Here is a 26,352-nt window from a genome sequence, read left to right as displayed (position 1 = left end):
GGAGCAGCAAACCACATTGCCACGTGTGTACCTATGCAACAATCCTGCATGATCTGCACATGTACCCCAGAACCTAAAGTACAATTTTAAAAAAATGAAAAAATGAGACGGCAGAGCAAGATGGCTGAATAGAAGCCTATACCATTTGTCTTTCCTGTTGGTACCCTAAATTTTAATAACTAACTACACACAAAATCACCATCATGAGAATCAAAAATCAGGTGAGCAATCACAGTACCTGGTTTTGACTTTACATCACTGAAAGAGACATTGAAGAGGGCAGGAAAGATAGTCTTGAAGCACTGATGCCACTCCTCCCCCATCCCCTAGCAGTGGCTGTGCAGTGTGGAGAACCTATATATTGGGAAAGCAAGAGTGCAGTGATTCTGTGGTTTTGCACTGAACTCAGTGCTGCATTGTCACAGTGGAAAGCAGAACCAGGCTGTACTCAGCTGATGTCTGCCCATGGAGGGAGCATTTGGACTGGCCCTAGCCAGAGGGGGATTGCCCATCCCCGTGGTTGGAGCTTGAGTTTCAGCCAGCCTCCCCACCATGGGCTGGAGTGTTCTGGGGTTCTAAGTGAATTTGAGGGGCAGTCTAGGCCACAGGGACTGCAATTTCTAGGCAAGTGCTAGTGCACTGGAAGTCCTAGCCAGAATCATTAGACAAGAGAAGGAAATAAAGTTCATCCAAACTAGAAAGGAAGAAGTCAAATGATCTTTGTATGCATATATTTGGAAAAACCTGAAGACTCCACAAAAAAAAACCTATTAGAACTACTAAATGAATTCTGTAAAGTTGCAGGATACAAAATCAATATACAAAAATCAGTAGCATTTCTATACGTCAATAGTGAACAATGTGAAAAAGAAATTTTAAAAGTAATCTCATTTACAATACACACAAATAAAATTAAATACCTAGGAATTAACTTAACCAAAGAAGTGAAAGATTTCTACAATGAAAACTATAAAACACCAGTAAAAGAAATTCAAGAGGACACACAAAAAAAATAAATTTATTCCATATTCATGGATTGGAAGAATCAATAGTGTTAAAATGTCCATACTACCCAAAGCAATCTCAATTCAATGCAACCTCTATAAAAATACCAATAACATTCTTCACAGAAATAGAAAAAAAAAATCCTAAAATTCATATGAAACTACAAAACACCAGAATAGCCAAAGCAATTCTGAGCAAAAAGAAAAAAACCTGGAGGAATCACATTACCTGACTTCAAATCATACTATAGAGCTATAGTAACAAAAACAGCATGGTACTGGCATAAAAGCAGACGTATAGACCTGTGGATCAGAATAGAGAACCCAGAAACAAATCCACACACCTACAGTCAACTCATTTTTTGACAAAGGTGCCAAAAACATACATTGGAGAAAGGACAGTCTCTTCAATTAATGGTGCTAGGAAAACTGGATATCCATATGCAGAAGAATGAAATGTGACCCTTATCTCTCTCCATATACAAAACCCAAATAAAAATGGATTAATGAATTAACTCTAAGACCTCAAACTATAAAACTGCTACAGGAAACCAATGGGAAAACACTCCAGGACATTGGTAGGGCCAAAAGTTTCTTGAATAATACCCCACTAGCACAGACAACCAAAAGCCAAAATGGACAAATGGGATCACATCAAGTTAAAGAGCCTCTGTACAGAAAAGGAAACAATAAATAAAGGAGACAACCCATAGCATGGGAGAAAATATTTGCAACTACCCATCTGACAAGAGATTAATAACCAGAATATATTAAAAGTTCAAACAACCCTACAGGAAAAAATGTAATAATCCCATTTAAAAATGAGCAAAAGATTTAAATAGACATTTCTCTAAAGAAGGCATACAAATGGCAAGAAGGCATGTGAAAAGGTGCTCAACATCAGTAGTCACCAGAGAAATGCAATCAAAATGACAATGAAATAATCATCTCATCTCAGTTAAAATGGCTTTTATTCAAAAGACAGGCAACAACAAATGCTGGAGGGGATGTGGAGAAAAGGGAACTCTTGTACACTGTTGGTGGGACTGTAAATTACTATAACCACTATGGAGAACGGTTTGGAATTTCCTCAAAAAACAAAGAATAGACCTACCATATGATCGGGCAATCCCACTGCTGGGTATATACCCAAAAGAAAGAAAGTCAGTACTTCGAAGCCATATCTGCACTCCATGTTTGTTGCAGCACTGTTAAAAATAGGATTTGGAAGCAACCAAATGTCCACCAACAGATGAATGGATAAAGAAAATGTGGCCATACTCAGCCATAAAAAGAATGAGATCCTTTCATTTGCAACAATATGGATGGAACTCCAGTTATTATGTTAAGTCATTATGTTAAGTGAAATAAGTTAGGCACAGAAAGATAAAATTTGCATGTTCTCACTTATTTGTAGATGCTAAATTCAAAACAATTTAACTCATAGAGATAGAGACTAGAAGGCTGGGAAGGGTGGTAGGAGGATGTGGGGGATGTGGGATGGTTTACGGGTACAAAAAATAGAAATAATAAGACTTAGTACTTGATAGCACAACAGGACAACTATAGTCAATAATAAATTCATTGTACATTTAAAAATAACTAAAAGAGCATAATTAGATTGTTTATAATACAAAGGAGGAATACCTCAAGGGATAGATACCCGATTTTCCATGATGTGATTATTACTTATTGCATGCCTGTATCAAAGTATCTCATGTACTTCACAAATATACATACCTATTGTTTACCCACAAAAATTTAAAAATTAAAAAAAAATTTAAGAGAAAAAAAGCCAAATCCTCTTTCCAAAAAGAAAACCAACATATGGACTAGATTGTTTATTAAAATTCTGCTTATCATAAGCAAATATTATTAGTCAGGCATGGTGGCAGGTGCCTGTAATCCCAGCTACTTGGGAGGCTGAGGCAGGAGAATCTCTTGAACCTGGGAGGTGGAGGTTGCAGTGAGCTGAGACCGCACCATTGCAACAAGAACGAAACTTCATCTCTCAATACAAAAAAAAAAACAAAAAACAAATATTGGAAAACAATCTGACTCTCATACATCATACATCTCAATGAATATATTTCTACAAACATAAATTTTATGGCCATTTACCAAAATGATGATTATTAGATATTGCTTAACAATAGGGTTATGTTCTGAGAAATCTGTTGTTAGGTGATTTTGTTGTTGTGTGAACATCATAGCGTGTACTTACACTAATCTAGATGGTATAACTTACCACACATCTAGACTATATAGTATTGCCTATTACTCCTAGGCTACAAACCTGTACAGCATGTTACTGAACTGAATACTGCAGACAACTGTAATGCAATGATACACATTTGTGTATCTAAGCATATCTAAACACAGAAAAGGTACAGCAAAAATATGGTATTATAATCCTCTAGGACCACTGTCACATATGTGGTCCATCATTGATGAAAATGTCATTATGTGGCACACATATGTATAAAACAGAAACTGTCATTTTGTTTTTGTTTGTTTAGTTAAAGATTAGATACAGGCCAGGCGCAGAGGCTCATGCCTGTAATCCCAGCACTTTGGGAGGCTGAGGCAGGCAGATCACCTGAGGTCAGGAGTTTGAGACCAGCCTGGCCAACATGGTGAAACCCCATCTCTAATAAAAATACAAAAATTAGCCAGGTGTGGTGGTGGGCGTCTTTAATCCCAGCTATTCAGGAGGCTGGGGCAGGAGAATTGTTTGAACCTGGGAGGCAGAGGTTGCAGTGAGCCAAGATTGTACCATTGCACTTCAGCCTGGGCGACAGAGCCAAATTCCGTCTCAAAAAAAAAAAAAAAAGACAAAGTCCTAAAAGTTCTAAAAACATATTAATGAGAGTTCTATAAATTCTGGAAACATGTATTGTGGTTGAAACTGAAATAACACATCAACTTTTATATAAGTACACAACGTTAGGCTAGATTTAGAAATCTTCTCCTTTGTTTCGTCAATGTAGGTATAGACAGAAATTTTTTTTTTTTTTTAAGATGGGGTTTCACCATGTTGGTCAGGCTGGTCTTGAACTCCCCATCTCAGGTGATCCGCCCACCTTGGCCTCCAAAGTGCTTGGATTACAGGCGTGAGCCACCACGCCCAGCCATAGACACAATTTTTAATGGTTGTAATATCACAGAAGCATAGAATCATAGAACTCACAGGTATGTTGGAGAGGATCTGGTCAAAGCTCCTTGCTTGAGGCTCAGAGAAGATAAATAATCATTCAAGTTTATGGGATGACTTGGCTTTAAGGTTATGCCAGGTCTTAACTCTGGCCTAGTGTACTCTGCTCTGTACTGTACCTCTTCGGAGGCCCAAAAATGATTTTTTTCTTATGGACATTACAAGTTATCTTTTCTACTTTCAATTCTAAATAGATCATGAAATCTGCCTTTCTTAGAAACATCAAATTACACAAAATTCCCCATATTGAGCAGAATTCTGATAGAAAACGTCATACTTACCTAGCCTTCCCAATTGCATGTGTTTATGAGAGCTATTAGAACGGTGCTGGGTTGCCGCGACACAACATTCGGTGAAAGCTTTGACGCATCTTGGGCCTATGGTAATCCGTGCAGCTCGCTGCTCACAGGTTTCGTCATAGTTAGCACGGGCTCCATCGTAACAACATCTCTTCACTACTGAATTTTTGTATTTAGTAGCTGAAATGGTAATAATGCAAGTGCCCTTGATCACGCAGTCATAACATCTCAGGCTTAGAAGGAATCTCAAGGGATACCTGGTTTCTATTGCTATATGATCCTCCTACCCACTAATAGTCATAGCTAGATGACTGTCCAGACTTCCCTTGAAACTTTTCTAAGAATGGAGAGAATGTGACCTTACCAAATGGTCCATTCCAGCTCACACTAAATGGTTAAACGGTTTCCTGCAAACAAGCTAAATACTAACTCTTTTTTTTTTTTTTTTTTTCCAGACAGAGTCTTGCTGTTTCCCAGGCTGGAGTGCAGTGGTGTGATCTTGACTCACTGCAACCTCCGCCTTCCCGGTTCATGCAATTCTCTTGCCTCAGCCTCCCGCGTAGCTGGGCTTACAGGCCCACGCCAACACGCCCGGCTAATTTTTGTAGTTTTAGTAGAGATGGAGTTTCGCCATATTGGCCATGCTAATCTCAAACTCCTGACCTCATAATCCGCCCACCTCAGCCTCCCAAAGTGCTGGGATTACAGGCATGAGCCACTGCGCCCAGCAGATACTAACTCTTGAAACTGGCACTTTGGGTTCTGCTGAAAATAAGCAGAAAAATATAGACAAAGAATATAAATATTTTTAATAAAATAAGTTAAATATCCAAGAAGCCTTCAAATATTTGAAGATGGCTACATCACTATACAAATATTTCCTTCTTCAAGCTGAATATCCTATTTTTCAGCAACGTCTTACATAACATGGTTTGTGGACTTCACTAGTAGCATCATCCTTCATTGTAAGTGCTCACATTAGTCAGTGTCTCTCTTTACATATCATTAGATCTTAGAATAAAGGTTAGAATTAAAATAACTCATATACAAATGAAATAAATTATTATATTACTATAAACATGATATTAGTTGAACTCAATTTGCTGACTTCCAGTTTGATACTTTCTACTGTAACATGGTCAATATCATAATCATTTAAATAATTATTTTAAAATAATTCCCACAAGATGTATTTTCAAAGAATAATGCTACTAACAGTTAAATGTATAAAATAGAACTAATAGACCTCTAGGTATGTCCCCAAAACAGTCAAATCATAGATTTTGTCAGAAAAAAATGGAAGAATATGATTTTAATTGCTAGATTTTTTAGAGAGAAAGTATTTATGACAAATAAAAGCTAATATTTTGGATTTTAGAGCTAGAAGTAATAAAGACCTATTTTCTTAGGTTAAGGCTATGGTAAATGAACTACTAGATTTTATTTGGATTAATCTTTCTGAGAGAGATGAGCTAGGCCTCCTCATGTATCTTTCTTTTCATCCATTCTATTTCAATTATGGGAATTTATATAACATTTAATTTTGTTCAGTTTTTGAATGATATGACCATAACCTTTTTTACAATCACATGAATCTAAGAGTACCTATTTCCTCTATCTTCTTTTGCAGCATCCTTCTTGGCCTGAGAATTTCTTTACAAGGTGCATCTGGTTTAAAAAAGAGAGAGAGAGAGAGAAAGAGAGAGAAAGAAAAAGAATAAAAAAGAGATAACATCTCAAAAAAATTTCAGGAAACTAAGTATTTAAAACATTCACAAGTCATTAATTAACAAATACTGAGAGGCTGCTTTGGATTAGGAACTGTGCACCATACTTCTTAATATGACTTGTTTTATCTTAGTAGAGTTCATGATCTAGTGTCATATCATTTGACTTGTTTTATCTGAATTTGGTTTTGAATCCTGCAGTCTTTCTGGTCCACTGATTCCAGAGAAATACCTAAGCATTTAGAATGACTGATGCTTTTGCTGGGTATGCTATTTTTTATTATTTGTTATTTGTGTTATAGTATGACAAATATAAATATGAATATCATAGTATCAAACATAATTATGAGTAATTTTAAAACCATAGAAAGAAGATGATTAAGATGTAGTTACTATCCTTAAAGAGCTCCCTATGCAGTAGGTGAGACAGGACTTCTTATAACTACGTGTAAGAATGTGCAATGACACAGTGCTGTTCTATTACTTGTAAATAGATCTAGTCCCTGCAATAGCCTCCCTATTAGGAGGAGGGAATGATAAATTCTAAGTTGGGAAGAGGTTGCATAGAGGGGATGATTCTTACATTTGCTTCTCCAAGCTAATGAAGGGGAAAGCAATCCAAATAAATAAAGGCCCAAAGGTGCAAAATAGCAACTCAAGAACTCTACTTGGTTCTGTAGAGCTTAAACATAACATAAGGCACAGCAGGGTAAGAGCTAGTTGGAGAGAGCCAAGGAGAAGATCATGGAAGGCTTTGAATACTACACTAAAGAATTTGTACTTTATCTTGAAGGTCAGTGAAACACTTTATACAGGTGAGTTATGTAGTTTTGGCATTCTAAGATCAGGGTAGAGAATATTCTGAAAGAGGGACAAAAATGAGATCTGGGAGGCAAATGATCAATGTGATTTTCAGTAATAAATGTGCTGAGCATTTTACCGTTTTCTTGGGAGTCATCTGCATTTGCGTTAGTGAGGAAGGTAAGTCCAGCTAGGTGGAACACGTCTGCATTGTTGAGGCCACCACCTGCCCCACAGCCCAGATCACTCTTCTCTAAATATTGAAATACCTGTTCAGAAAGGCAAAATGTTGAGCCTATTGAGATGTATAAATCATTCCTCTAAAGAACTAAAAGGTAGTTCATTGCAGCACAGTTTACAATAGCAAAGACCTGGAACCAACCCAAATGCCCATCGATGATAGACTGGACAGGGAAAATGTGGCACATATACACCATGGAATATTAGGCAGCCATCAAAAATGATGAGTTTGCGTCCTTTGTAGGGACATGGATGAACCTGGAAGCCATCATTCTCAGCAAACTGACACAAGAACACAAAATCAAACACTGCATGTTCTCACTCATAGGTGGGTGTTGATCAATGAGAACACATGGACACAGGGAGGGGAGCACTACACACTGGGGTCTGTTGGGGGGAAATAGGGGAGGGACAGCGGGGGGTGGGGAGTTGGGGAGAGATAGCATGGGGAGAAACGCCACATATAGGTGAAGGGGAGGAAGGCAGCAAATCACACTGCCACGTATGCACCTATGCAACAATCTTGCATGTTCTTCACATGTACCCCAAAACCTAAAATGCAATAAAAAAAAAATCCTGGGGGGAAAAAAAAAGAACTAAAAGGTACTAGTTGTTACATGGTTATCACAAACCAGTGAAATACACAGATACACAGATAGTATTTTTCAAATGATCAAAGACAAAATTTCCCAACTTTGTTTCTAAACTTGTCATTTTGTATTTATAAATACATACCTATACAAAATTAAATCACGAACTAAGTCTTAGACAAATAGCTTAGAAACTGACCTATAGTGTTTTGTACATAGAATGAATGCTGCAATCAGTATAATGTTGCAAATAAATAAATAATAGGTATGAATGCATGAAGGACTGGATTAACAACGAAATTAATTTTAAGTTGCTTAAAAAGCACAACTTTGTGCATTTTGGTAGGGAGGTCTCTAGGTTCTAAATGGGTGAGGACTTGTTTGGGTAGGCTTAATCATTTTAATTTTGACCCCAAATGTTCTTTTCTCACGAAATATTTTTTAATTTTACAGTTTCTCAGTCCTTCCTTCCTTCGTTATTCAAAGAAATTCAAGCATAGAAAATAATAGCTGAACATAATGAAGATAAATGGGAACTTAAGAGAACTGAATGATTTTGAAATTCTTCTGTGCCATGGATCTCAATGAGAGTTTAAAAAAGTCCAAATGTTACCTATCCAGTTCTTTTCTGTGCTGCTACTAGCTACTATAACCACCATCACCACCCTACCTTAAACCTCCAAAGTATTCTGATAGTAATTTTTCCTCCATGAATGTATTTGATGCCATGATCATATATTCTTAAAGTGCTTACATTTACATTTGAAAAACAGGAGAGGATTGACCTGTGCTTTGGGAGTTAACATGAGGATGGCTTACCTTCCTAAAAGCAAGTATGATGAGTAGATAATAGAAAAGCAGGCCTAGTCTTCCTTTAGTTCTTCCCCCATATACTAGCCTGGTCGCCACACTACATGCAGCACTGCAGTGAGACATGCATTACTTAACTCTTTCCAAGGGCTTTTTGGCTCTTCTTTGGACTCCATACACAGCACTGTCCACTGCTGTTAATGCCACCCAGGAATCTATCCTAGTTGCCATATCAAGAGACACAGTTTGGCCTGGAGAATATGCATCTGAATCAGGAGACAGATGAACCTAAAAGTTCATTTGAAAAAGAAAAGATCATTTGTATGAGACAAGACTTTTCAGAGGCAGCTAAGACTTTGGCAGCCTCCTTCACTGAAAAGAAAATTCATTTGTGGCTTATAATTTGTGGCTTACCTGGAGCTGGTTGCCACATTTTTCTTCAATATTTAACCAGACTGAGTCAGACACTAATTCTGCTGTCTGCTCTCCTGTGACGATGTAATAGACCAGAAGTCGGGATGAAGGAACCATGTTCTGTGTTACTGGAATGTTTATACTTTGATAAGACACATCTGAGAATTTCTCCCTCGTGCCAAAGTATATGATTTTGCCCTTGGATAAAATCTAAAAATAAACAGCAGCAGCAACAATAAGTAAAAAATAAACAAAAACAAAACCTGTGCGTTAGGATGGAGCCTGGAGCTGGAGCAGAAATTATGTTAAGGAAAAATAAAGTTAGGCCAGGCGCAGTGGCTCACACCTGTAATCCTAGCATTTTGGGAGGCTGAGGTGGGCAGATCACTTGAGGCCAGGAGTTCGAAGCAAGCCTGGCCAACATAGCAAAACCCCATCTCTACTAAAAATACAAAAGTTAGCCAGTAGTGGTGGTGCACGCCTATAATCCCAGCTACTTGGGAGGCTGAGACTGGAGAATTGCTGAAGCCCGAGAGGTGGAGGTTGCAGTGAGTCAAGATCATGCCATTGCACGTCATCCTGGGCAACAGAGCAAGACTCTGTCTCAGACAAACAAAAACCAATTTTGGCTGGGTGCGGTGGCTTACACCTGTAATCCCAGCACTTTGGGAGGCCAAAGCGGGTGAATCACCTGAGGTCAGGAGATCGAGGCCACCCTAGCCTCTCTATTAAAAATACAAAAATTAGCCTGGTGTGGTGGTGGGTGCCTGTACTCTCAGTTACTCTGGAGGCTGAGGCAGGAGAATTGCTTGAACCGGGGAGGTGGAGGTTGTAGTGAGCCAAGATGGTGCCCTGCACTCCAGCCTGGGTGATTGAGCGAGACCCCATCAAACAAAGGGAAGGGAAGGTGGGGAGGGGAGGGGAGGAAGGAAAAGTTAACATGTATGGGCCTACTATGTGCCAGGAAATTTAACATTTATTTAACTCCTTTCATTCTCACAATACACCACTAAGATAAGAATATTAGTCTCATTGAAGAAACTGAGGCTCAGGAACTAACTAAAAGTCATACTGATTTTAATTCAAAATCACACAACTAGCAAATTAGAGAGCTAAAATTTGAACCCAAAAACTGTTTAAGGTCATCGCACTGTCACTAAAACCTCTTTCATTTCACTGATTAAAAAAAAAAGATGAATAAGTGGAGTGCATCTTATTTGGGGATTAAGTTTAAAATCCAGGGATTAGATTCTAAATGGAAGGTTTAAGATTTTTTTTTTAAATCACGTAAAGCCAAAATGCCCTCAAAGATCCCTTAAATTGTCCTGAGAGACCAGGCCTGCATACATGGGTTTAGTGTATAGTCCATAAACTGTTTCCCTTCATCAGTCAATATTTTTCTATGGTCCTCATTACTATTTTTTCAATTTCTTCCTCAAAAATGTTGAATAGCCAGCAGTGTGTATTTGGCCTGGCCATCAAAATAATTCATTCCATTTCTTCGGTGATTGTCAGGAAGCTCTTAATATTTTTTGCAAATTTTTTCCTCGGTTTCACCAACAGGCATGATTGATCCACCTCTGTTTAATATAAATGATGCAATAGGGATGTTGCTGAACTATAGAATTGGAACAGGCAAGATAGGACTCAACTCTCGGGAGAGGATTTCGCTTCCCCCTTTTTTGACAATAAAATGCACTTATCCAAACTGGGTCTAGGCATGTATTTTTGGCCATGAAAGAGAGCAGAGGCAACATGATTTAATCAGGTTCTGTCTTGGAATAACCAGGCTCTCTTTGGTAAAAAGAGTTACTAGAACAGGAGTCAGAGTCCTCAGCTCAAATGAAAATCTTCCTCTTCCCAGCTAAGTGACCATCATAAGTCTTTTAACTTCTCTGTCTCTCAGTTTCCTCATCTGTGAAATGGTCATGAAAATCATGCCCTATTTCAAAACTTTTTTGAGAAACTGATATTCAAGTTAGATGATGTTCTCAAAAGTGCTTTGTAAATACAAGCATAAAGAATCATTCTAATGCTTCTCTAGAGGTAAAGGAAAATGTTCCAGCTGGGGGAATAAAATGTAAATCCATCATTATTTACTTACCAAGTAATTATAGTGAGTTATTTTGTCAATATATGGGCTTTTGGGGGTAACAATAATATTCAGATGTTCTCCCACTAGCAAAGCCTTATGGTTATCAGTCCAATCGATATAAAGGTAACTTTGGCTGAGAGATGAATACGCTACTGCTTGGTAACCTTCCCTGGCCTGATTTTCTTCTGGAAGATCTGGAGCATCAGTTTTGACCTGAAAAGGGAAATTTCAAAAAGACATCTGTACTGTGATGTAATGCTTTCTACAAAACATACCTTTCAAATTATTTTCTTTGCTTTATAAATTTCTAAATTTCACAATACCAAATGCTAAAGGGGGAAAAAAACCCTTCATTACTCCAATGTTTATACAGCTGTGGTATCAAGCAACTTTACAAAGACTACAGACAAGAATGATAGGATTATGGGCTATGGCAGAAAAGTCTGAAATGAAGAGAGAAAGATGTTCCAGGAATAAATATTGGTGGTCTTCCTGAAATGTCATGGTAAGCTGGGGATGTCTAAGCATTTGGGAAATGGGGGTAGGAGAAGGGAAGTAGTGGGGAGGTAGCACTAATTCTTGAGGACTTGGGGACAGGAGCTGTGAATGAATGTCTCAGAGACTATCTGGCCCAGTTTCATTGTGAAACAGAGGCACAGATGGGTGCTTATAAACATGAGGTGGAGAAGAAATGATATCATGGCAGCAATATCTGCTCTCAGACAGCAGAAGTGTTATTAGCTCATGCTCTGGAGTCAGATATACACTGGTTTGCATACCAGTACCACCATTCTGGATAAATTATTTAATCAAAAGAGAGGTTAGAAGCCTCTATTTCCTGAGGCACACAATAGCAAAGATAATATTGTAACTCATCTTGCTAATTAAATGTTTTTTAATGTTTTCTTCATAAAGCTGTTAGCATGATGCCTAGCACTTACTAAGTGCTCAGTAGATGATAGTGAGTATATGCATGCTGCAGTCATTGGCCTGTGTTATTAACTTGCTTATGAGATTGGGAACTTGAATAATAATTGCTGGGAGAGAAGACTATTAAGTGAGCTCTAAAGTAGAATGGTTCCTGCAGTTAGAAAAAAGGGAGACTTCCATATTTTTGACCCTTTTGTGGCCCTTCAGGGGATTAAAAGTGAGGGGAAATACGAGGATATTCCTAACACTCATGTGCACTGCTATACCTATTCTGAAGCTTCTAGAGTCTGATATGGTCTTATTGGTGTAAAAGAAAATAATTAACTCCCAAATTAAAAAAAATTGATACATTTATCTTTCTCAAGGACCATTCAATGGATTGGCAGATTGTCTCTGGAGCTCATTTGTCTTGGAAGCAAAATTATGAAACTATTCACTGGACTCGTGTATAAAATCTGCCGCATCTGTTCTGCACACTAGCCAAAACATACAGTCAAGAGTACACATTGTCCTACAAAATACAACAGGAGAATTCAGCTCACATTAAACTCCAGCACCGTCACTCCAGATGGGAGATTAACCACAAACGAAGCTACTCCATCATCAACACGTGTTACACTTTTCTTTGGCTCCAGGTCAGATGGTTCTTGGTTTACATCGATTGTTTGTGCATTCAGTGTTACTGGGACCCCTCCTACCAACTGGTCAAGCGAATCCTTAACCTGCACCTGTTCGTCAAAACAGTCCAAATCTGTTTCAACAGCTCATTACTTCTTTTAAAGCACAACAATTCTGAAATAATTTTCCTTCCTCCCCACCAAAGTATAAATTATTTATGCATTTTTTTTTCTTAAATTTTTTTTTCTGAGACAGAGACTTACTATATTGCCCAGGTTGGAGTACAGTGGCTATTCACAGGCACAATCATAGCTCACTGCAACCTTGGATGATTGGCCTCAAACAATCCTCCCATCTCAGCCTCCCAAGTAGCTGGGACTATATAGGCATGTACCACCACACCTGATTTACTTATGTTTAATTTAGTAAAGAGAAGTGTGTTCTCAGCTTATGGAAAGATTTAATTCTATTTTGTTAAATTATTCTTGAATGGATTCTCCCATAAATCAAGCAGACTAAAAGCATAAATATCATTCTATTAAGTCAGTCAAGAAGTAGATGTAGATGAGATAGGGTCTTCTGTTATCAAACTTCTGTATTTCTTTAATTGGGTTAGGACTGGATAAAGGAGAAAATGAGGCAATCGCTTCTGGGAATAAGTCCCTTGAATATGAGAAACAATAAATAGATACACCTTTTTTCCTTTAACATCTACCTCTCACTGTCACATATCTATGTACAATTCCACACAGATATAGTTTGTTATTTTATTTTTATATAAAATATATTTTATGTAAAATATTTAATGTAAAATGTATTTTATGTATTTTAAGCTTTGTTCTATATAATATTGTTATATGTATATATTTTGTTACATATTGTTTTACATTACTGTATATGCATTTGATGATACTTTGTTATATATTATTTTATATATATAGTATATGTATGTAAGAACCTACAAGCATGTTCAAACCTTGCTTTGGGCTTGGCAAATCCTTTTTTTTTCCTTAAAAGCCCAGGACCCACAGTAAATAATAAATAACACATTTTGATTGTACTTAAGTTGATCTTTAAAAGTAACACATTTTCAAAGAACAAAAAAATTGTTTTGCTCTAGCTTTCTAAATTAAGGGCAGGGAATAAAGATTTCCATTTAATAAACATAATGAAATACATTATTTATAATAAAATATATAATACAATAATAGATAAAAACCACATGAATGTTTCAATTCTATACTATTAGCATTTAGAAGACGAAAAGAAGATGAAGGAGAGAAAAATGAAAGTAGAAGGAGTAAACAAAAAAGATTCAGGGACAGACAGAAGCAAAAATGAAAAGAACAGAGAGCAATACAGAGACAAGAGATTGAACAGAGTTATGCATAAAGACAACACAGAGACAGAGGGAAACAAATGAGACACACTGGAGGTAAAAAGTAGTGAGAGAAAGGAGTCTATTTTCAAGGAATGATATCTCCATATTAAGGCTTTTTAAGAACTTGCCACCAAATAATTTCAAATGTTTGTATTTTTTGAACTAGAGACTTAGGGGATTTTATTTACATATAATTTAATGCAATGTTTATTTAGGGATGCCTAATACAAGCCTATCTTGCTCTAACTTTTGAAGTCACTGCCAAGGCTGCAGCTGACCTGCAATTTCCTGTCCCTGTCTGTGTCTGCCAGGAGGGGCAGGTTTCACAGAATAAGCTCCTTCTGTGACTTCCCATGCCAGCATCCTTACCTTGTTTGCCACCCACATGTTTTCCATGAACAGAACAAGATGATCATATGTAGCAAGGTCTACCCCCTCACCCCATCTACCTTGATGGAATATGGAATCCCAGGTTTCAGGAAAAGAGGAGTAGCCACCAAATTCAGTTTGTAGGGAGAGAGGACATATTTGATGCCAGGTATTTCTGCCTCTTCAGAAAATCCACCTAAGGAAATGACAAGCATCATGTTGACAGTTTTTAGGAGTATCATGAGTTGTATGGATATCCATTTTTTCTCTATATGTCTCCACAGAGTCATTCACTCACTCACTCCTTTCTTGCATTCATTAATTTGCCAGTAGTAAGTGGGACACAGGTCTTGCTTCAGAGGGGCACTGCAGAGAAGAGTTTAGATATCAGGAGTTTCCAAGGTCTTAAGCACAAGCTTTTATGTAGAGAAGCCCTTGGAGAAGTAGAGCTATAGGACTGGACTGAGCAAGGATGCTAGGAAGGGACATCACTTTTCATCAGTGGCCCTAGTTTCAGTTGACTATATTCAAGGGATTGAGGAGAGAGGGAAGGGTCAGGCCAGAGACTGAGCCTACAGAGGTGGGGTGAAGTGAGGTGGAGGAGGTGGTGTTCACAGAGCATAAATACATGAAGAGAAATCAGAAAAAGGGAGCTTGATGTAGAAAGAACCCTGAAGGGGAGTTTGAGATGAGCCAGGCCAACATGGTGAAACCCTGTCCCTACTAAAACTACGGAAAAAAAAAAATATAGCCAGGTATGGTGGTGCACGCCTGTAATCTCAGCTACTTGGTAGGCTGAAGCAGGAGAATCGCTTGAACCCAGGAGGTGGAGGTTGCACTGAGCCGAGATTCTGCCACTGCACTCCAACCTGGGTGACAGAGTGAGACTCCATTTCAAAAAAAAAGAAAGAAAGAAAGAAAGAAAAATAAAAGAAAAGAAAAGAAGAAAGGAAAAAATAAAAATAAAAGAACCCTTGAAGGTCTACTGGCAAGAGCCCAATAATGTTACCCTCCAGCTAAAGATTAAGTGAAACTATTAAGAATAACACTTGAAGCTTTAATATCCCCAAACTCCTTTCCAATATTACATCTCTAATTCTCTCTATACATATCCTATATTTCAGCCAAACTGGATGATCTGCTGTCCTCAAAAATTAAGCTTCACCATCTACCCTTTTGCATCTGCCCTCTCTATGGAGAGTTTCTGTTTCACCCTGTCTGCCAACTCTGCCTCAAAACCCTACTTATTTTTTTAAGACTATTCATCTTCACAACACTGTTCTTGGTTGCTCAACAATCATCTAGAAGCTCGCCTTCCTCTGAATGGTAGTGCATTAATATTTTGCTTAGAGCTCATATGGAATTCTTTCTTTCAACAGTTCTTTCTTTACCTGTCTTATACCTGATGCTGATTTGTAAGCCACTTTAGTGGTGGGATCATACATCATTCATGTTTGTAAGCCTGGGTGTTTGGCAACACTTTAAATATCTCATAGATACTGCTTAAACTGAAATTATTTAAAATACATTGAGGAAAAAATAAAAAGAAGAAACATTAAAATAATGTTGAAAACTTTAGGCCTTAGGAAACATTCAGTTTGACTCCATCATTGTGTAGACTATAATAATGATAATAGTAATACCTTTTATTTGTATAGTACTTTATCAAATAGTTTTACATACATAATCTTACTTTGGTTTTGACTTTCATCAGGTGAGAACATGGGGGTGCCAAATGGTCAAGGCAGAGAGCCTGCAGAACTACTTAAGATATAAATTGAGTACTGTTTTCCCATTTTTGCAGTAGAAGTGAAGGTAATAGGGAGACAATGGCTTGCCCAATGACTACAAAGAAGTAGAGCTCTACAGCCTTTTTATAACTATATAAAAATCTACTTCTTATATTTAACTATGAAAGAAAATACAATGTGAAATAATTATAGAAATTTAGAAATTAATACCTTTAATATTCTGTCTAAATATTTTTCAAAAGAAAGTACACACACACACACACACACACACACACACACACACACACACACTCTATCTCTTTCTCTTACCTGTAGACTCTATGACTGTTACAGCAATATAAAGGTACTTGTCCTTTAAATCCTCTAGATTGTAGTATGACAGTTCTTTGACTGCTGTTTCAGAATTAAATGTGACTTGAGCAATTCCATTTATCAACTTTTTAAAAGAAGAAAATGAAGGATTTATTTCAGAGAAGAAATTGTAAGGAAAAATTAACAAAATCTGCTTTTCCTAGCCTCTAAATTGAAGGCAAATGTCAGAAGAATGGTTTAGTGCCATAAGTAAAGTAGAAAACCGAGTCCACAATTAAGCCCAGGATGTTATTTTCTAATTATTTGAATAGAATTATAGAAGTGGAAGACTCCTGAACATCACATGGTCCAACAGGTCTTTTTGGTACTAGCTGACAAACATGCCTTCTTCCAATCCTGAGTCATCATTCATCTTTCTAGGCCTCTCAGCATACTTCTGCCCTTAACTGAGAGTTTGTTGGTTTTCATAAGATTTAATTTGTACTTCACGGCTTACAAATTTAAATACTAATTTAAAAACACATGACCAGGCGCTGTGGCTCATGCCTGTAATCCCAGCACTTTGGGAGGCTGAGGTGAGCAGATCACCCAAGGTCAGGAGTTTGAGACCAACCTGGCCAACATGGTGAAAACCCATCTCAACTAAAAATAAAAAATTAGCTAGGTATGGTGGCGTGCACCTGTAGTCAACGTTACTCGGGAGACTGAGGCAGGAGCATTGCTTGAACTTGGGAGGCAGAGGTTGTAGTGAGCTGAGATCGTACCACTGCACTCCAGCCTGGGTGACAGACTGAGACTCCATCTCAAAAAAAAACAAAAACAAAAAAATATAATGAACAAGGGGATATGGGGTTAAGTAATATTATGTTATTTAATTATTAACATAACAGTAAATTTTGCCTTATTTTTTCTTATAAAATTGAGTGAGTTGAGGGAAGCCATTTTTGTCTTATTTAGCTTTAAATCCCAGTGTCTAGCATAGAATTTTGCATTTTAAAAATGCATTTAATTTACGTCTTGATGGGCCGGGCGCGGTGGCTCACGCCTATAATCCCAGCAATTTGGGAGGCCGAGGCGGGTGGATCACGAGGTCAAGAGATCGAGACCATCCTGGTCAACATGGTGAAACCCCGTCTCTACTAAAAAAACAATAAATAAATAAATAAATAATTTAAAAAATTACATCTTGAATTAATAAGACTATAGAGGATAAACAATTGATGATGCAAACCACATGAATATGCAAAAGTGAGCAAAAATGACATGAACTCATATCATCTGTGGTATAATGTAAAGCACGCTGAATAAGGGAAAGGGAACCAGCGCTCTAATCTCAGTTCCAGCAGTCACTAGCCCTAAACTATGGACAAATAACTTCATGAATATTTCCTTGCAAGAAACATTGTTGTCTCTGGGCATATAAGGGAAATGATCCAGACTTACAAATAGTTCAATATTGAAAATGATAGAAAAGTAAATAAAGCATTCCGATAAAGAAGGGTTTCTCAACCTCAGCATTATTGACATTGTGAACAGGATAATTCTTTGTTGTAGGGGCCTGATCCGTACATGGTAGGAATTCAGCAGCATCCCTGGCCTATCCCTACTAAATGCCAATAGCAACCACAGATGTCTCTGGACATTGCCAAATATCCCCTGGGGGGATAAAAAATCATCCCTGGTTGAGAACCACTGCAATGAAGTGTGAAGAATGTGCTAAGAAAAGAGGCTATACAGCAGGGGCAGCTAACTTAGTTTAGAAGAGTCAAGGAAGGCTTCCCAGAGAAAGACTGTCAATGTTGAAATGAGAAGGAATTAGCCAGGCAAAGAGGGGGCAGAAGGGGACAATGGGAAAGAGCACTCCCAAGCAGAAGAAATGATATTGTAAAGACCTGGAGGCAAGAGAGACTGGTCAGTTAGAGAAATTGGAGTGATTAATACAAAGGGGAGGGAGAGAGGGAGGAAAGGGCATGAGATCAGCTGCAAGGGAGGCTGATACCAGGGAGAATGAACTTTACCCTAAAGGCAACGGGAAGCCAACGGTGGATTTTAATTTTCAACCTATCTAAACTGGGGGATTGGACTAGATGGTTTTGAAGTAGCTTCCCATCTCTCACTTCTGAATGCATCTGTAGGTGTGAGTGTCTTAACATCTTACCACTGCAGTTTGCATTGCTGTTGGCATCATTTCTTTTTGATCATCTTTTAAGTCGTCTCTTATTCCAAATGTGATATAGACGTCAGCCTCAGTGACTACTTTATTATAAAAATATCTGTCAGACAATAACAGAAATATATGTTAGACAGTAAAACTCTTTTACTAACATGTTACAATAACAGGATTCAGATAAAATGTAACAATTTGAAATTACATAAAGCACTTGATGCACTTTAAAGTGTCTTTCATCCACTATTACATTTCATCCTCATAAAGCCACACAAATAAAGCTATGTGCTAGATGGAAAAAAATGATCTTGGGGAGATCACAAGACTTAGATCCAGGGCCCTTTCCTATAGGCCAAATTATTTCCTTGATGATTTTAATATCAGTGGGGAACTACTCTCTATTTTCTTTTATGTCTTTAAAAGGTACATGTCCAATCTCACTGTTATATGAGATATACTCTTCATAAAAAATTCAAACTGCATGTTTTCCTTTTTAGTTTAGAATTAAAGTAAGAATCAAGTAAACTTTCTACCCAGCAAATAATACTACAGCAAGAGCTAACTTTCCTTATATGGTTTGAATAAATAGTCCCCATTATAGGAAGTCAGTTTCTATAATTTTCTCTCAAGTGAGCCTTTTATTCTGGTTTAGACCAAGAAATAAACATTCTATTTTCCAAACAAATGCAAATAAAAGAGTCAGCATAGGGTAATGTTTGAGGCATGGACTCTGGAACCAGACAGGCTGTGCAAATTACTAGCTGTGTGATTTTGAGCAGATTATTGAACATTTATGTACTTCAGTTTTTTTTCACTTGTAACGTGGGGATAGTAACAATATTAATGCATAGAGTTGTTATAAAGATTAAATGTGCTGATTATGCTGAGTGCTTAGAAGAGTGCCCCACACATATAGTTATATAAATTGGTGTAACTAGATTATATTGTCATTTTTAAATGACAAGCTTTTGTGATAGGTTGCTTGAAAAACTAACCTCAAATTGTCTACTTCCCCATGTATCCACAACCTTTGCACAGTTCCTTCTGTCTGCAAAGTGTTGGGGGAGTCTATTGCCCCTGGGCTGACCTTGTAATTTGCTTTGGACAAAAGAATGCATGGAAGTGATGGTGTGCCAGCATCAACCTAGGCTTAGGAGATCGTTTATGCTTCCATTCCCTCTCTTTGAGCATTGCTGCTGCTACAGGTTAGCCTGCTGGATGATGAGAGACACACACATTTTTAGCCCCATCCAACTACCAGACATATGGACAGGACCGTCCTATACCAGCCAGCCCCCAGCTGACCTACCAACTGGCTGCAAGTACATGGGTGAGCCCAGCTGACACCAGCCTGGCCCAGATCAGCAGAACTTCTCAGCTGACTCATAAATGGTGGTGGTTTTAAGGCACTGGGTTTTGAAGTAGTTATGCAGCATTAGCTGGCTGATTAAGTCATTCAAAATGACAGGAAGTGAAGGCTTCATATCTCAGTCCCAATAACCTAAGTCACCCTAGTTTCTAAACACGCACACACCAAGCCTAGATCTTTGGCACTTTTCTTTTCTTTGTTTTTGCTAGTGAGTAGCCAACAAAGCTAAAATCAGAATCAGCTAAAATCAGAATAAGCAAATCAATTATCAGCATGATGTCTCCTTTATCAATTAGTCCCCAAATCATAGCAGACTTTGCTAATAAATCACAGATCTCACTTCGGGCACCTATCATCAACCAGAGTTGAGTTAATTTGAAAATAAATAAATAAATAATGACAAAAAACAACCCAAATGTTCTTACCTGGCTTTTATAGTAATTTCAAAATTCTTAAAGTTCTTATAACCAATAAAATTACTTTCTGGTTCTATTGAGACAGAAAAATGTGGCAAGACTGAAAATAAAAACAAAGAGGCAATATTACCATTTTTATTAGAGCAGACTTTAAAGCCTAGCAAACAGCTAGACTTTCTGGTATATTTGGACAACCTGTAACATCAACACAACATCCACCTTATCATCATCATCATCATTGTCATCATCATTATCAACAACAATATCTCTGCAGAGCCTTCTCATTCCACCAATCAGAGGTCAATCTAGAAGCACTTTGCCTATATTTTGATTACAGCATTTATTATAGGCAATAGATTATTTCTTCCATTAGAGTATAGGCTCCTTGAAAACAAAAAAACTTTTCAATAGTGACATAATGTAATGAGATTTGCATTTCAAGATTATTTTGGCTAATATCAAGCAAGATAGCTTGGAAGCAGAGACATCAGTTAGAAGGCTTTTGCAGCAGTCCAGGAGGGAGACTACTGATAAATCAATGAGAGTGGCTACAGATAGTAAGAGGTGAGTGGATTCTAGATATACAGAGAAAATAGCAAAAACACTTAGAAGAAGGGAGATGGGTTAGGATTATATGTTACAGAGAGCCTATAATATTTAAGGTTGAGTTTCATCATAACAAATTTGTTTGGTCACTGTTTCCCTTGTTAATTGTTAAAATTTGTGTCAGTATTTATTCTTCTCCATGTCATTATGAATCTCTTGAGGGAATAAAAAATGGCTTCAAGCAGAAGAAAGTTAAGTCTGATAGCAAAGCACACAGAAATGCTAGTAAACTACTGTAAGAAAAGAAAAATTAAACTATTTACATTACTTGTTAGTCTATTAATATAATTTATTTCAAAATAAGAATATTTTACATATTCAAATTAATATACTGGGAATTTAGGAGCCAGAAAATAGTGTTGGACTAGGGGTAAGGAAACCTAATTGTTGTTTTTGTTTTGTCACTAATTGGTTTTAAGACTCAAGTAAATCATTTATTGGTCTTACTGGGTTCCACTCACCTATTTAAGTTTCTCCTAATAATAATCCCAATTCTAGAAAGGATCTTTACTAGTCAAGCTTTTCAGGGGACTAGATCTCTTCTAGCTCTCTGATGGGGAACACAAGTCTACAGAGGTTGGTCTGCTTGCTCAAGGTTAAAGGCATGCTGGAACTAGAACCCAGGCATTCAACTACCACTCCAACCTCCAACCCCTAGTCAGTACTTCCAGCCATAGCAGCCGGCTGCCTCATCTTCATCTAGGAATAATTTTGCATTAACGACATTATTAAAAAGAATTATTGGAAACACTAACTTTTTATAGGAAAACTTTTAATTGCCAGAAATTACCATATTCTTTAACTCCAAAATAGGTGGTTCCAGTTGTTGAAAAGTCTTCTTTATATTTAGCCTGGATCGTCCACACACCATATCTGTGGAAGCAAAATATTTTAAATTACAGATGTCATCAAATGTTTTTAATTCACTCAGAGGAGATCTAATAAATTTCTGTTTTAAAGAGGGAAGAATACACAAAGATACATAAACCTAAGTAATATATTTGTGACTGATTTTTAAGCAATAAGTAACTGAGTATTTTTAGGATAATAGGTAACAAATTGTTTAGTAACTAGTTTTTCATATATTGTATAATTTTTCCTGGTATTTTATCTTAATAAAGTCATTAGTTTTGATTTGAAGAGCTTATGATTTCTGAGAATTTATTTAATCTTGGAGCCTAATTATGCTAACATAATACTAAAATCCAAAATATAGTACAAAATCCATAATAATGTCTTGAGAAACATGTAATACAAGACAAGCTTATCCAGATGATAAAATTTACACCTTACAAAAATGAAATTATGGTTGGAAGCAAAGCATGGCTTTTTAAAGACAAAAATGATCTGGCTTTAATTAACAACCTTTATTAAAATATGTATACTAGGCCAAGCACAGTGGCTCATGCCTGTAATCCCAGCACTTTGGAAGCCAAGGAGGGAGGATTGCTTGAGCCCAACAGTTCGAGACCAGCTGAGGCAACATGCCAAAACCTCCCCCTCTACAAAAAAATATAAAAAGCAGTCTGGTGTGGTGGTGTGTGCTTGTAGCCCCAGCTACTTGGGAGGCTGAGGTGGGAGAATTGCTTGAGCCCAGAAGGTCAGGGCTGTGGTGAGCCAAGATGGTACCACTGCACTCCAGCCTGGGTGAAAGAGTGAGACTCTGTTTAAAAAAAAAAAGTGTGTGCATGTGTGCGTGTGTGTGTATGTGTATGTGTGTATATATATATTACATATATATGTAATATATATATACACACACACACATATTGAGGCTACCTTTCAGATTGGCTATGCAGTCTACAAATTTTAATAGTATTACAATAATGATTATTACCATCATCATCAATTCAATGAATATTTATCAAGGGCCTATTATGTTGAACTGCTGGTGTGCAATACAGAAAAGGCCTGCCTTAAGGAGTTTATAAGCTAGTGGGGAATAAAAAAGCTAGCAACTAAGTAAAGAAATGACTATGACATTGAGATAAGCATCATGAAGAAAATAAACAAGATGCTGAGATAGATAGGGAGTAAAACAAAGCAAGAGATTACATTAGATCGTGCATCCAGGAATAGCCTTTTTGTAAAGGCAGCATCCACTCCAGGTCATAACAATGAAAAGAAGCCAGGCTTATGAAGAGCCAGGTGAAGCTCACTCTAAATAGAGGGGAAGACATGTGCAAAGGTACAGAGGTAGGAAAGCACTGGACATGCCAGACCTTCATGGCTGGCACATAATCTGCCATTGGGCAAGTGGCACAAGATGAAGTTGGAGAAATGATAACAGTAATAAAATAATAGGTCCAATTCTGTACTATGGACCATGTAGCATTTTAAAGAATGTACAGAATTTTAAAAACATCCAAGTTACTTAAACCCCCTAAATTCAATTCAAAGTTTTAGAAAAATTTTAGTACAGTGAATTAACTGTGAACTCCTCTTTAGAGGGCAGAGGAAAATGACCATAAAAAGATGTTGCTCTAAAATTACAGTGTAGTCATGTATAGGTGTACTTGTCTTATTCATTCTGCTCTATTATAAATTTTTTCTTTTCATTTTTTTGAGATGGAGTTTTGCTCTTGTTGCTAAGGATGGAGTGCAGTGGTGTGATCTTGGCTCACTGTAACCTCTGCTTCCCAGGTCCCCGGTGCAAGTGATTCTTCTGCCTCAACCTCCCTAGTAGCTGGGATTACAGGTGCCCACCACTACACCTGGCTAACTTTTTGTATTTTGGGTAGAACAGGGTTTCACCATGTTGACCAGCTGGTCTCAACCTCCTTATCTCAGGTGATCCACCCACATTGGCCTCCCAAAGTGCTGGGATTATAGACGTGAGCCACCACACCTGGCCTATGATAAGTTTCTTGAAAGCAGGGACTGTGGATTCTTTATTTTGTATTTCTCCCTCCTATTGTGATTTGCACATACCAAGAATGTGTTCACTGAATATTTATTATGCTGAATCCTCTTTAAACTTTTTCTTAAATCCTTTCGTGTGAGGCCAAATAATAGATATACCTCTGAGAACTCCTTCCCTCTTGGACTTTGCCTGCTGGTAGTTTATCCAGGCAAAAACTACAGACGACCATATTTTATAGTAACCAAAGCAAGGAACAAGACCACATCTGTCTTTTAAGTTGACAATCTATTAGATACTTTGAGGGGCAGAAGTTGATGGTTTTGATGAGAAAAAAAACCTGGGTACTATTTTTTTCCTCTTCTAAATTTTTATTTCTACATGTAAAAAGAACGGGTGAGAAATATTGGAATTTTTTTTTGCCAGGAACAGAGCTTAAGTTCTCGCTAGACTTCAAAAGAGTTTGCATATCCACATATGTGACACCCTTTATTAACACTAGGTGGCTCCCTTTAACTGGTTATCTGCTTCTCCACCAAAAGTTCCATATGTGTAGAGAAAATTTTATTAACAATTATTTTAACATACTTAGGATTAGATGGAATTTTGAAGTCAGGAAAAGATATAATTCCAGTATAATCAATTTCTTCTACCATGTCAACTTCTGATCCTTCAGGGTCCTGTGAATAAAACAAACACCCTCAAAAATATCTGTAGATTAAATATTTGAAGGCAAATACCCATGTCTTCAAATTAAATATGAAGGATGAAGATCAATTAAATGTTATAGAAGGGAAATATGGTTCATTTCAGCTATTTCCCTTCTTCTTTTTCCAATATTCCCCATCTCTCCTCATTACCTTGAAGAGACTCAACTCTGTTGTACATCTAAAAGATGAAGAGTAACATGTAAAAACTACAAAAAATTTGCAGGGCTAAAAAAATAAAAACAAACAAACAAACAAAAAACTAATGTTTTTGATAAACTAAATGTGAATTTGTCAGGCTTTATAAATACCAGAATCTAATTTTTATATATGTTCATTTGAAGCTTTCAAAAGCAAATATTCTATAAACTATATTTTTTATCCAGATGTTTTATAAGTGTACAGTATGGGCATTTTCAGCTTGGTAAAACTCTCAAATGGTTAAACAAACTTGATAGTTCTCATAAAACTTCCCCATAAACTTGGTTTGGGTTAGCAAATTATTGAAATGAGGTTTTGACTTTCTTTGGACTACACATGGAGGTCCAATTCAGCTTTAACTCAACATGTAAACATAGACAACATAAGTGAGACCCCTATCCTGTACAAAAAAACTTTTTTGAGACAGGGGCTTTGCTCTGTTACCCAAGCTAGAATGCAGTGGTGTGATCATAGCTCACTGCAGCTTTGAACTCACAGGCTCAAGCAATCCTCCCACCTCAGCCTCCCAAGTAGCTGGAACCACAGGCATACGCCACCATGCCCAGCTTTTTTTAATTATTATTTTTTTATTTTTAGTAAAGATGAGGTCTCACTATGTTGCCTAGGCTGGTCTTGATCTCCTGAGCTCAAGCAATCCTCCCATTTTAGCCTCTCAAAGTGCTGGGATTACAGGCATGAGTCACTATGACCAGCCTACAAAAATTGTTTAAAGAGTTAGTAGGGTATGGTGATGGGTGCCTGTAGACCTAGCTACTCAGGAAGCTGAGGTGGGAGCATGGCTTGAGCCCAGGAGTTTGAGGCTACAGTGAGCTATGATCACACCACTATACTCCAGCCTTGATGGGACAAGGCCCTGTCTCAAAAACAAAACAAAACAAAAACCCGAACACAAAAACTTAGCACTATTTACCATGACTGAAATTCACAGTTGGATTTTAGAGGTACTTTTTTTTCCTTAATTAATTGTAAAACAGAAGCCTATTTTGAACAAGAATTACACTTGTAGCTCATTATTTTTATGGCTATTCTTCATCCCACTATCCATTGTGCACAATTCTTCTAAGATCATCTTTCTCAGGTACTATTTTCAGGATACTTCCTCTATACTAACTCCTACAGCTCTGGGATCAGTTTCCTCAATCCTTTCTTCCGGGAGCAGCTCTTACAAGGGATGACTGGCATTCATTTTTCTCCACATTATGCCAGGATTCTGCATCACTCAAGTTCAACGATGAAGACACTGGATCAAGAGTATATGTCTACACCCCTAGCATTCTCTGATAGAAACAGGGCATTTGAGCTGACATTGCTCTCCTTAGTTCTCTTTCAGATACTCTATCGGTCAATCAGTTTATTTACTAGCTTTATTTTCTTTCATTTCTTCTTGCCCCCATAGCTTAACTCACTCTGCTTCTTACATGGGAAGGTCTTCACTATTTTTAAATAATTT

The 26,352-nt window shown here is 37.4% G+C and overlaps 1 protein-coding gene across 2 annotated transcripts in view; it reads right to left on the bottom strand.

Annotated features, from left to right (window-relative positions):
* C5 (complement C5) overlaps positions 1-26,352 on the bottom strand; it is a 124,725-nt gene that overhangs the window by 85,610 nt on the left and 12,763 nt on the right. For both annotated transcript variants that reach the window (XM_012458229.2, XM_064378441.1), the window contains exons 5-17: positions 24,562-24,653; positions 21,904-21,986; positions 20,517-20,607; positions 18,714-18,828; positions 16,553-16,679; positions 14,573-14,688; positions 12,667-12,852; positions 11,204-11,407; positions 9,100-9,309; positions 8,824-8,973; positions 7,185-7,314; positions 6,123-6,185; positions 4,500-4,697 (exon numbers count right to left, since the gene is read on the bottom strand). In XM_012458229.2, coding sequence (XP_012313652.2) covers positions 4,500-4,697; positions 6,123-6,185; positions 7,185-7,314; positions 8,824-8,973; positions 9,100-9,309; positions 11,204-11,407; positions 12,667-12,852; positions 14,573-14,688; positions 16,553-16,679; positions 18,714-18,828; positions 20,517-20,607; positions 21,904-21,986; positions 24,562-24,653 — 1,765 coding nt within the window. The remainder of the gene's footprint in view (positions 1-4,499; positions 4,698-6,122; positions 6,186-7,184; positions 7,315-8,823; positions 8,974-9,099; positions 9,310-11,203; positions 11,408-12,666; positions 12,853-14,572; positions 14,689-16,552; positions 16,680-18,713; positions 18,829-20,516; positions 20,608-21,903; positions 21,987-24,561; positions 24,654-26,352) is intronic.

This window comes from Aotus nancymaae, unplaced genomic scaffold (assembly GCF_030222135.1).
Source record: "Aotus nancymaae isolate 86718 unplaced genomic scaffold, 86718_ANA_hifiasm-v0.15.2.pri h1tg000003l, whole genome shotgun sequence".
Taxonomy (NCBI): domain Eukaryota; kingdom Metazoa; phylum Chordata; class Mammalia; order Primates; family Aotidae; genus Aotus; species Aotus nancymaae.
The sequence above is the reverse complement of the archived record's forward strand: the minus strand, read 5'-3'. Positions and strand labels throughout refer to the sequence as shown.